Source organism: Myotis davidii, unplaced genomic scaffold (genome assembly GCF_000327345.1).
Source record: "Myotis davidii unplaced genomic scaffold, ASM32734v1 scaffold327, whole genome shotgun sequence".
In the NCBI taxonomy this organism is placed as follows: Eukaryota; Metazoa; Chordata; class Mammalia; order Chiroptera; family Vespertilionidae; genus Myotis; species Myotis davidii.
The window spans coordinates 5,096,125-5,107,232 of NW_006298628.1; the positions used below are offsets into that span (position 1 = coordinate 5,096,125).

Consider the following 11,108-nt stretch of genomic DNA (forward strand, 5'->3'; position numbering starts at 1 on the left):
GGAGGGGCCCCTGGCTGCCTGGCCGACGGGGCCAGGCTTCCTGGGCCGGTGCCAGCCCTGCGCTGGGCGCTGGAACTTTGAGCTGAGAAGGTGTGGCGCTTCTGCAGCCTGGGGTTCCTGCTGGAGAGTGATTTGTGGGCTGGGGCCTCTGGGGAGGGAGGTGAGCGGGGAGGGGCCAGGCATGGCCGTCCTTCCCCCAGGGGTCGTGTGGACGGACGTAAAGCTGTGTCCTTAGAGCGCCCCGCGCCTGCCCAGGCTGCTGGCTGGAGGCCTGAGCAGGTGGGCACTGGGCCCGGACTCTGGGTTCAAAGGGCACACTTGGAAACTTGAGCTGTTACCTGGGTGACAGGTGGGGTGTGCTGGAGGTGGGGGTACAGACCATGTTATAGCCCCTAAGGCAGCCAGCTTGCTGCCGGCTGGGTGGGGAGGAGGCCTCACCCAGACCACACTGTAGCCCCACGCCGGCCGTCTCCCCTAAAGCGCAGTGTTAAAGAGCACAGTCTTTCAGCTCCACAAACACCTCCGGACTTTGCCTGAGCTCCAAATTTCTACAGACCTTTGCCCGGCTAGTTTGACTCTGACCTGAGAGCTGCCTGTCATCCTGGTATCCTGTGTCTCCCCGTGCTCCGCCTCCCCTTCTCCATCCCACGCTGGACTCCAGAGCGTCCCCTGTCCTTTACCCCCTCCAGCCGGGTCCATTTCAGAGCGGGGCTAAGGGCCGATGGGGAGGGGAGGCGGGTCAGTGCCGTCATCCTCTGCTCCTTGGAGCGCGGACTGGGATTCTAGGCCGCAGCCCCTCCACCACACCCCGCGTCCTTGACACCCCCCACACCAGTCTGGATTGTCTATTGTTACTCCTTTTACGTCTTGGAAAAAGTTAGCACAACAAAGGGCTCCTTTGTGGAGCGGGGCTAAGGGCCGATGGGGAGGGGAGGCAGGTCAGTGCCGTCATCCTCTGCTCCTTGGAGCGCGGACTGGGATTCTAGGCCGCAGCCCCTCCACCACACCCCGCGTCCTTGACACCCCCCACACCAGTCTGGATTGTCTATTGTTACTCCTTTTACGTCTTGGAAAAAGTTAGCACAACAAAGGGCTCCTTTGTCGCTCACCCCTCTGCCTCCTGGCCTCACCCAGGCCCCCCAACCCTGCCCCCCACCCCAGCAGCTGTTCTCAGGCCTCTTGCCCGTCTGATTTGCTTGTCTGGCCTCCAGGAGAGTGAGGTGGGGCAGACCAGGCTAGGGCAGTTTGGTGTTGGGTGAGGGCAGGGAGGTGAGGGCCGGGAAGCGTCTGTGGGCTGATGCGGGTATGGGCGTCCACGGTTTCTTTGCTGTGGGCTGGTCTCTGGGCAGGCACGGGACATGGGGCCACAGCAGTGCTGGTCAGCCAGGCTGACCAGGGAAGTGGTGCCCAGGCCCTACTAAGAGCCAGGAAAGCCCTGCCAAGGTTGTTGGCCTGGTTCCCTGTCATCAACCTCCTGGCCATCCGTGGTGTGTCTGCAGGTACGGGGGTGGGTGGGAGCATGCAGCCAGCCCCCCCCCCGTGTCCAGGCGCTGCTTCTCTCTCTGCCTGGACTGTGGGGCCAGGTGACTCATGGCTGTAAGGTGCGTGGGCCAGGAGCTCTGGGCCCTTCTGAATGCCAGAGCCTTGTTACAGCCTTGTGTGCTGGAGTTTGGGGTGAGGCGAGGTAGGCTTCTGGGGTGTGAGAGGAGGTAGGGATCTACCTCTTGGGGAAGCATCCTTGAGTTTGGACAAGTGGACTTGGCAAGGCCTCCGGCGGATGCTGGGTGGTCCCTTGGGAGTCTGGGGTTGCTTTGGTCACAGTTCTCCATCCAGCACAGTGTACCCCCGGCTGCCCGGGCTTTAGGCACAGACAGACCCCACCCAGACCAACCCTGTCCTGCCTGGGGTGATGGGCATGGGGCCAAGCACTGGGGAGGGTTTGGCTAGTGAGGGCTGCCCTGCTGGCTGGGTCAATCCTGGCTGCCCTATTGGAGCTGAATAGCAGGAGGGGAGGGGGGAGTAACCCGGACGTAGTATTGAGGCCAGACAGACAGAGCATTGATGGAAACAGACCCCCATTGTCATACTGCTCCCCCGAGACTGGGCACCCAGAGCAAGGGGCTTCCGGGGCCCCTAGGGACTCCTCTCCTTGTCTCCAGGGATCCCCCCTGCTTATCAGGAGTCCCCGCCTGCTTCGAGCTAACATTTGCAACTTTTCTTTGCTCACGGGGCCTTGAGTCCCTGGCCTGGGATTGTTTGGGTGGAGGAGGGGCTGTGGCTGCTGTGAGAGAGGAGGGGGGAGCGGAAGCCGAGGGGGTGGGGGAGTGGCCGCCTTTGAATATCCTGTTGACCCCAGTTTCCTCTGCCCCTCGCTTGTGTCCTCTTCCCTCCCTCCTCACGGGCCTTAACTCCTTCCTAACTGGGGAGATGGGTCCAGGCCGCCCAGATGCCAGGCTTTAGCACCAGGCGGCCTCCCACCCCCGCTGCCCAGGTGTAGCCATGTCCAGGTACAAATCAGATGGGTTATCATCTGACCTTGCTGGGTGTGAAGGTGGGGTCCTGGGCAGTGGATAGGAGTGATGGGGTGCTGATGGGTTCATTGACAGCCGCATTCCCCACGTCTGGCTGGGGAGTCCCAGCTCTCCTGAGACGGTGTTCCTGCCCCTGAGTTTGAATTCTGGCAGCTATGGTGAGGCTGGGAGGGGCTCCTGGGAGGGGTCTGGAGGCAGGGTGGGCGGGCACGGTATTAAGGGTGGCAACCTGGGTCTCTAACTGCCCCTCCCTCTTCTCTCTCTAGCCATTGAGACCCAGAGCAGCAGTTCCGAAGAGATAGTGCCCAGCCCTCCCTCGCCGCCCCCCCTCCCCCGCATCTACAAGCCTTGCTTTGTCTGCCAAGACAAATCCTCAGGCTACCACTATGGGGTCAGCGCCTGTGAGGGCTGCAAGGTGAGTTGAGTCATTGGGAAAGGCAATCCTGGTGAGATAAATGGACTGTCTCCACTGCCATGTCCCGGGAGTATGCTGTTGGGGGGTGTAGGGGGGTGTCCCTGAAGCTTCTGCACTTGTTCCTATGTGGCAGGTCGCAGCAGCCTTGAAGGAGGGGAGGAAGCCGATAATAGAACCCCCCCAGGGATGAGCAGGGGTTCCCCCAAACCAAATAGGTCCCCTCCTGCCCGAGCTCCTCTCCCTGTCTCCATCCTCCAGCTGGCAGGGCGTAGATCTGCTCTGCCACCGCTGCCCAGGTTGCCATGGTGAGCTGGCTGCCGACTGGCTCTTGGCTGGGGACCCAGGAGGCCTGCCCCCAGTGGCCCCGCCTGAACCTCCCCATGGCGGCCTGGCTCTCCTTCAGATGCTCAGGCTGTGGGCTCCCCCCGGGTCTGGCTGCATGTCCCTGCGCCCACGCTAGGCTCCAGGGTACAGATGTGGTTGCCACCTTCCCAGCGGCTGTGGGCATGGCCTCTCTTCACCTCCCAGGGCCTGAGCCTCTGTACCTGTTTCTGCCCCAGAGGTTGGGGCTCAGAGGCGGTACAGTTTTAGGGGCTCCAGACTGCCTCTCAGCCTGGAGTAGCTGTCCCCAGGTGTGGGGCCAAGATCAAGGGCAAAGCAGCTGGCCTCAGGGTGTGTGTGTCTGCCTGTCCTGCCTGTCCCTGGTCTGTCGTGTCTCTGGTTAGCCTGTGTGTGGAACCCCTGACCAGCCCGGTTCACCCGTGATCAGGCTGTACACCTCTCCCTGGTTGGCAAGGGAGAGTGTGTGCGTCTCATCCCTCCTGCCAGCCCGTGTGTGTCCCCGCATGCCGCCTCCTGCTTGCGTTCTCTTCCTGTGCTCTGAGCCCAGGGCTGAGGGTTCCAGAGCTCTGCCTCTCTCCTCTCCAGGCCCATCTTCCCCTTTTCCTGACTCACTGGCAGCCCTGAGGTCCTTTCCCCAAGGAGGAAGGAAGGAGGGTGTGTGGGTGTGGGTTAGGGGAAGACCTCTGCGCGCTCACAGTGTAGGGGCAGGCCCTGCCACTCTTTGGGGGCATCCTAGTAGGTGAGCCCTTCTCCCACCTTATCTGCCCCGCTCAGGTAGGCGATGACCAAAGGCTTGGGAGCAGCAGCGGCTGGTATGGCTCCCACTGTGGGTGTGGCTGATCTGACTCCCTCCCCTCCATACTCAGGGCTTCTTCCGCCGCAGCATCCAGAAGAACATGGTGTACACGTGTCACCGGGACAAGAACTGCATCATCAACAAGGTGACCCGCAACCGCTGCCAGTACTGCCGGCTACAGAAGTGCTTCGAAGTGGGCATGTCCAAAGAGTGTGAGTGCCAGGGGCCCGGGGCCAGGGGCCAGGCCACCCGCTAGACAGGCCTGTGGTGCTCCTAAAGGTAGGGGAGCGGGTGGCGGAGCGTGGGTGTGTGTGTAGGGATGTGAACTCGCACACCCGTGGTATGGTGTGTGGGCTCATGGCTAAGGGTGGTTTGTGTATAGCTGCAAGGACCTGTCTGTCTGTACAGCTAGCTGTGTCCATTGCAGACACCGTTCCTGTTCCTGTTGGCACACGGCTGGCTGTGTGTGCTCGTGTGTCTGCTGCAGGCCAGTTGGCTTCCAGGCCCTGCTGGGCTTCGGGGCAGGGCTCAGACGCATCCCCAAGTCCCTTCGGATTGTGCATCTTAGGGCAGGGCCTGTACTGAGGGTGTGTGTGTGTGTGTGTGTGTGTGTGTGTGTGTTGGGGGGCGTGCGGCTGGCACAGGGATCTAAAAGCCATTGTCCGGTGATAGAGCCTGGGCCCTAGGGTTTCAAGAGAGAATCAGACCGTCTCAGATCCCTGAGGGATGGGGGTTTCCAGTTTGGGCTCAGCTGAGGCTGGATGGAGGGAGGAGGGAGGGCTGGACAGGGAGACCCTCTTGTGTTGAATCATGAGTGTTGCCGTGGTGACCAGTGATTGATGATGTCAGAGATAAATGACGCTGACAGACGCCTCCTTGTCTGCGTGGCCGTTGCCATGGAGCCTGAGCCTTGGGGGATGGGGTGGGGGAGGGGGTTGCAGGACCCCCTAACCCTTTGTAGGTTGGGCAGTAGAAGAAGAAAGTGGGGAATGGGTGTGGGGGGACCAAGGGGGTCGTGCATCACACTGCCACCTCCTGCCACAGGAGGCAGGGGCTGCCTCGTGAGGAGCCCAGGACGTGGCGGCTCCATGCTGCATCAGGGGTGACACCTGGGGACCTTCAGGGCCCAGCACTGCCTCCTCCCTCTGCTCCTGCCACCTTCCACTCCCAGAGCTTTCCGGTGCAGAAGGACCAGGGTGGGGACCCCTCTCCCTCCCACCACATCTCCCCCTCTCCCCCCCTCCCTCTGGCTGCTCTGTGCCCCGGAGCTGAGCAGCTGCCATTTCAATAGAATTAAAGCTTCCGAATGATAAACGTCTTGTCACAGCTGCAATTTTCTCTTCCCAAATTATCCCCCCACTCTCCCTCTCCCTTCTTTCCCTTGCACTTTATTGAATTTGCAGAATCGACATGAGTGATCTCCAAATTATGCCAGCTCCCCCCCCAGCCCACTGCCCCCTCCTGGGGCCCCCACCCCCACCTCTCTTCCTCCAGCGTCAGCAGCCGCCACCACTGGCCCTGTGAGTGATTGTGTGTCTGGGATAATCGGCTGGTAACGACCCCATCGCTTCTTTAAAGCCGAGTGGTGTGTGCGGCTCAGCGCCCCCGGTGATTTGTCAGCTCCCCCAGCTAATGGGCCGAGAGATTCTCCCATCCAGCCCCCCACTCTCAGGCTGGGGAGCCCTACACCGCCCCTGCCCCAGGAGAGGAGCTGATTCCTCCTCAAGCCAGTCCCGGGGACCCCGGGAGACTGCTGGCTGGAGGACGGGCCAGTGGAGGCTGCTTGTTCTTGGGAGCAGAGGGAGTGGGGGGCAGGCGGGCAGAGCGCGAAGGTGGGGTGCTGCTCACTTGCCTTCAGACTGGGGACCCCGCGTTCCAGGAGTGTGGCTGGAGTAAGTGCGTGGGCGTATGGGCACAGCGGGCTGGTGCCGTGGTCCTGGGGCCCTCGGGCAGACATGGCTGTGGGCATGGAGGGGTGGAGCGTGAGTTGACACCTTGTCTGCCTGCGCACTTGTGTGTCTGTGAGTCTGTGTGTGTGCACATTGTATGTGCGTCTCTGCGTGCACATTGTATGTGCACACTGTATGTGCATCTGTGTGGACATTGTTGTATGCACTGCTGTGTGTGCATTGTATGTGCGTCTGTATGTGCACTCCCGTGTGTGCACATTATATGTGCGTCTGTGTGTGCACATTGTTGTGTGCACTGCTGTGTGTGCGCCCACCGGGTAATGACTCCTGCAGCCAGCAGCTCTGGTGGGAGGAGCTTGGGCTGGGGAGGGACCGGGACCTGCGGATGGACCACGGCCTGCACCTGCTCTCTAACCACGGCCTCACCCTCCACAGCCGTGAGGAACGACCGGAACAAGAAGAAGAAGGAGGCACCCAAGCCCGAATGCTCCGAGAGCTACACGCTGACGCCAGAGGTGGGGGAGCTCATTGAGAAAGTGCGCAAAGCGCACCAGGAGACCTTCCCTGCCCTCTGCCAGCTGGGCAAATACACTACGGTACGGCTTCCCCTGGCCCCTCACGGGTGCCCCTTCTGCCAGGCTGGCTCGCCCTCCCCCTGCCCAGGCCTCCCGTCCTCCCTCCCCCTCCGCCCCCTCCTCCTGCTCAGGAAGCGAAGGCGGGTTTGGGGCAGGCCTGTGGGCGCTGGTGGAGCCAGGCCAAGGAGGGGGGCCTTGAGGAGAAGGCCCTCACTCTCCCCCGTCCTCTCAGAACAACAGCTCAGAACAACGTGTCTCTCTGGACATCGACCTCTGGGACAAGTTCAGTGAACTCTCCACCAAGTGCATCATTAAGACTGTGGAGTTCGCCAAGCAACTGCCTGGCTTCACCACGCTCACCATTGCTGACCAGATCACCCTTCTCAAGGCTGCCTGCCTGGACATCCTGGTGAGGGTCTGGGCCCTGCCCCATGTCCTTGGAGGATGTCCTGCCACTCAGATAACCACCTTCCTAAACATCCGTCTGGAATGGACCCGTCCAAATGCCCTGCCCACCCAAACGGCAGCCCTTTCTCTCCCCGCCGTGTCCATTTGCCCACTTTGTCTACCTGGCCACTTAGCCACCCAGCACCTGGATGTACACTGGCTCACCCACTCACCCGCACACATTCATCCACCCTCACCCCATCTTTCTATTAAGCCTTCCCCCCACCCACCCATCGTCCCATCTGTTCAGTCGGTAATAAAGATTCACCTGGGACCTGTGTGGGCAGGCCTTGAGCTGGGTGTCAGGAGCAGAGATGAACACAACACTACCCCCTCCCTTGAAAACCTCCTGGTTTTGGAGGCAACAGATCTGCAAACAGAGGTTGCGAGCCGTGATAAGAACTGGCTAGAGATGGGGAAGGGATGTTCTCCCTCCATGCAGACAAGAGAACTCCAGCTGCTGGGCCCCAGGGAAGACGTTCAGAGGAGATGACTGACACCTAGGGTGTGGAGGGGGCATGGGAGAGGGCGGCCCTGACGGAGGACAGGATGTGCAAGGCCTGCTGCTGGGCGTCCAGCTGGAGCAGGACTGGTGGGGCCCAGAGGGTGGGCTGGGCTGGAGGCAGGATTGGGGGCGGTGGGGATGCCAAAGCCTCCACTGACAGAACTCTCCTCCCTGTCATTCATCCTGACCGGCTCAGCCCTCTTGCCCACCTCCAGGCTGGGGAACTTCCTGGTAGGAGCGGGCAGGTGCAGTGTGTGCCGCCTCCCTTCCCCACCCAGGCCCTGGATGCAAGAGGCAGGATCAGGGTTTGACACAGTTGAAGCCGATGCACATTTATTGAGCTCCTGCTGTGTACCCTGTCCTGGGAACCGTGGATATAAATTTGCTATGATTCTTGCCTGGAAATTCTAGTTTCTAAAGAATTCTAAATTTTCTGCATGGAGACAGGAGGCCGACCCAGAACCAGGCCAATACAGAAGCCACTTGCCATGCGTGGCTATTTAAATGAATTAAAATGAAATCCAATCAGTTCCTCGGGCACGAGCATGGTTTTCAGTGTTCGATGGCCACACTGTGGCTGGCGGCTCGTGTCTGGGTGGCGCAGACTTAGACCGTTTTCATTATTGTAGGAGATTCTATCGGGCTGCACTGGCCTGGCTGCCTGCCAGGTGGGCCTGTGGGGATGGCTGCTGGTGCTGGAGGTGCTGGGGGAGGGGCTGCGTCCCTAAACTCGTGCCTCCTCTGCACCCAGATCCTGAGGATCTGCACGAGGTACACGCCCGAGCAGGACACAATGACCTTCTCGGACGGGCTGACGCTGAACCGAACCCAGATGCACAATGCCGGCTTCGGCCCCCTCACAGACCTGGTCTTCGCCTTCGCCAACCAGCTGCTGCCCCTGGAGATGGATGATGCTGAGACTGGGCTGCTCAGCGCCATCTGCCTTATCTGTGGAGGTGGGCAGGGGCCGGGGGTCCCGGGGCTCGGCCCAGGGTGGTCGGGGAGCCCCTCACCAGCATGTCCAGGGATCATCAGCTCAGGAAGGGACCTTGGCCCCTGTCAGGTCCTGTTCAGAGGGGGAAATCGAGTCCCAGCACGGGTGTGGCAGCGGAGACCTGAATTCTGGTTCCCTCCCTGGTTAGACCGCCCAGGCTCATATCCTGGCCAGCTCTGAGCTTGAGCAGGTTGCCAAAGTCTCGGAGCCCCCATGCCTGCAAGATGAGGCCATAATGGGCTGAGGAAGGTGGTCGTTAAAACGAGGGCACACTGTGCCCAGAGGAAGACACGCACACGTTGGCTGCTATCACTGTTTTACTGTTACCAGCTCTGCCATATCGTGCTGGTGTCCGTGGCGGGTGGGAGCCGGAGACCTGCACGGGCATCTTCCTCTGCTGGGTCCCATCCCCACGAGCTGGGCTGTCAGGGCCGCTTTGGGCCACCACACCCTCCGCTCCTCTGCTTCCATTTAAGAGCCTGTATCAGAGCACACAGACCCCTCCACTGCCCTGGGTGGTGAGGCCCCAGGAGCGGAAGCCCAGCTTGTGGCCTGGGCAGGCGCGCCCCCCAGTGGCCACGGCTGGGAGCACAGCGGTGTTCCTAGCTTGGCCAGGGCCCTGGCTCAGGGGGCTCCTCTGCTTCCTCAGACCGGCAGGACCTGGAGCAACCGGACAGGGTGGACATGCTGCAGGAGCCGCTGCTGGAGGCGCTGAAGGTCTACGTGCGGAAGCGGAGGCCCAGCCGGCCCCACATGTTCCCCAAGATGCTCATGAAGATCACGGACCTTCGAAGCATCAGCGCTAAGGGTGAGGCTTCCACCCAAGCTGTCCCCCTCGGTCTAGGCCACGTCCCCCGGAGGCCCCACCAGGCCCCGGGGACCTCCTGCCCGTGAGCGCGAAGGCGGCAGTGTCACCTTTGCTGGGTGGTGACGGGCATGGCTCTGGAACCAGATGGCAGGGGTGCGTGCCCTTGAGCAGGTCACTGAGCAGCTCTGCACCTTCTGAGGAGCGAGGACTGTGACGGTGTTGACAGGGTGGTCGTGTGGAGGTGTCAGCAGGAGAAGCCACAGCACAGAGCACAGAGGAAGGGCCCGGTGTCAGACCAGGCGGTTGGAGTTAAGAACCACTTTCCCTGCTGCCCCTCGGACTTGGGGACTAAGAGAGCTGGGGCCCGAGTCAGGGCATGGCGGATGCTGAGACTGGAGGGGTTGGTCCTCCGGGAGCCATGCGTGCACCCCGGGTTTGCGGGGCTGGGCAGTGGGGGCGTGTGCTGACCTCTGCTCTCCTCTCCTGCAGGGGCTGAGCGGGTGATCACGCTGAAGATGGAGATCCCAGGCTCCATGCCGCCTCTCATCCAGGAAATGCTGGAGAACTCCGAGGGCCTGGACACTCTGAGCGGACAGCCGGGGGGTGGGGGACGGGAGGGGAGTGGCCTGGCTCCCCCACCCCGCAGCTGTAGCCCCAGCCTCAGCCCCAGCTCCAACAGAAGCAGCCCGGCCACCCACTCCCCGTGACCGCCCGCGCCCCACGGACACAGCCCTTGCCCCTCGCCTGGCTTTTCTCTGCCTTTCTACCAACCGCGTGACCCCAGCCAGCCCTGCCCCTCGCTGTCTCCCTTCCGGGGACAGGAGGCAGGAGGGAGGAGGTGGCGACTCTTTGGACAGAGGCCCGGGTGCTGTGGACTGTTACTCTGTGGCCTGGGTGGTCAGGGGCAAGGTCACGAACTGCGTGAGGACCCCTGGTCCTGGGTCTCAGGATGGGGCCTGGGGGCCTCGTGTTCATCAAGACACCCCTCCGCCCACCTCGCCACATCTTCATCACCAGCAAAGGCCAGGACCTGGCCCCCCATCCTCAGAACTTGCAAGCCATTGCCCCCCGGTTGGGGAACCCCCCCTTGCCTCGGTTGGTGACAGAGGGGGTGGGCCAGGGGTGGGGGGCTCCCCCTGTACATACCCTGCCATACCAACCCCCAGGTATTATCGCTGGTTTTGTTTTTATTTTAATTTTTTTGGTTTTGATTTTTTTTAATAAGAATTTTCATTTTAAGCACATTTATACTGAAGGAATCTGTGCTGTGTATTGGGGGGAGCTGGATCCAGAGCTGGAGGGGGTGGGTCCTGGGGGTGGGCAGCGGCTCAAAGGGGCTCCCACTCTCTCTCTCCATGTCCGTGTCCCCCTGGCCCTCTCCCCAGCCCTTTTCTCCTCAGTTTTCTCTTTCAAACTGTGAAGTACTAGCTTTCCGAGGCCTGCACTCCCCTCCTTTGTGTTGGGGAAGCAGCCAGCCCCCCCTCCCCATCTCCCTCGGCCTAACCACTGGGTGTGGACAGTTCAGGCGGCCCCTAGGAGGAGGGTGCCCACCACCAGAGATGGGTCAGGCCACGCAAGGGGGGGCCGCAGAACATACATGTACGTGTTCCTAACCCGTGTCCTGTGCTGAGCTGCCCCCCCATCCGGGCCTACATGATCTCAGCCCTCCTACCCCCCACTGTGAAGGGGCTGGCCGAGGGGTCTGAGCTGTCCCTGCCCCCCAGCCTCACAGCCACCAGCACCACCCACAGGGCCCCCAGACACACACACACACACACACACACA

At 61.6% G+C, this 11,108-nt stretch overlaps 1 protein-coding gene across 6 annotated transcripts in view; it reads left to right on the forward strand.

Annotated features, from left to right (window-relative positions):
• The window catches only part of RARA (retinoic acid receptor alpha), a 42,115-nt gene extending 31,547 nt beyond the window's left edge, over positions 1 to 10,568 (forward strand). For 4 of the 6 annotated variants that reach the window (XM_006774339.2, XM_006774338.2, XM_006774340.2 and 1 more), the window contains 7 exons: positions 2,798 to 2,946; positions 4,155 to 4,296; positions 6,430 to 6,590; positions 6,802 to 6,978; positions 8,273 to 8,477; positions 9,165 to 9,323; positions 9,813 to 10,568. In XM_006774339.2, coding sequence (XP_006774402.1) covers positions 2,798 to 2,946; positions 4,155 to 4,296; positions 6,430 to 6,590; positions 6,802 to 6,978; positions 8,273 to 8,477; positions 9,165 to 9,323; positions 9,813 to 10,030 — 1,211 coding nt within the window. In that variant the 3' untranslated portion in view covers positions 10,031 to 10,568. Of the gene's footprint in view, positions 1 to 1,282; positions 1,500 to 2,632; positions 2,690 to 2,797; positions 2,947 to 4,154; positions 4,297 to 6,429; positions 6,591 to 6,801; positions 6,979 to 8,272; positions 8,478 to 9,164; positions 9,324 to 9,812 lie in introns of those variants that run through there. The other 2 variants (XM_006774343.2, XM_006774344.2) reach the window with 2 other exon arrangements.
• The last annotated feature ends 540 nt before the right edge of the window (positions 10,569 to 11,108 follow it).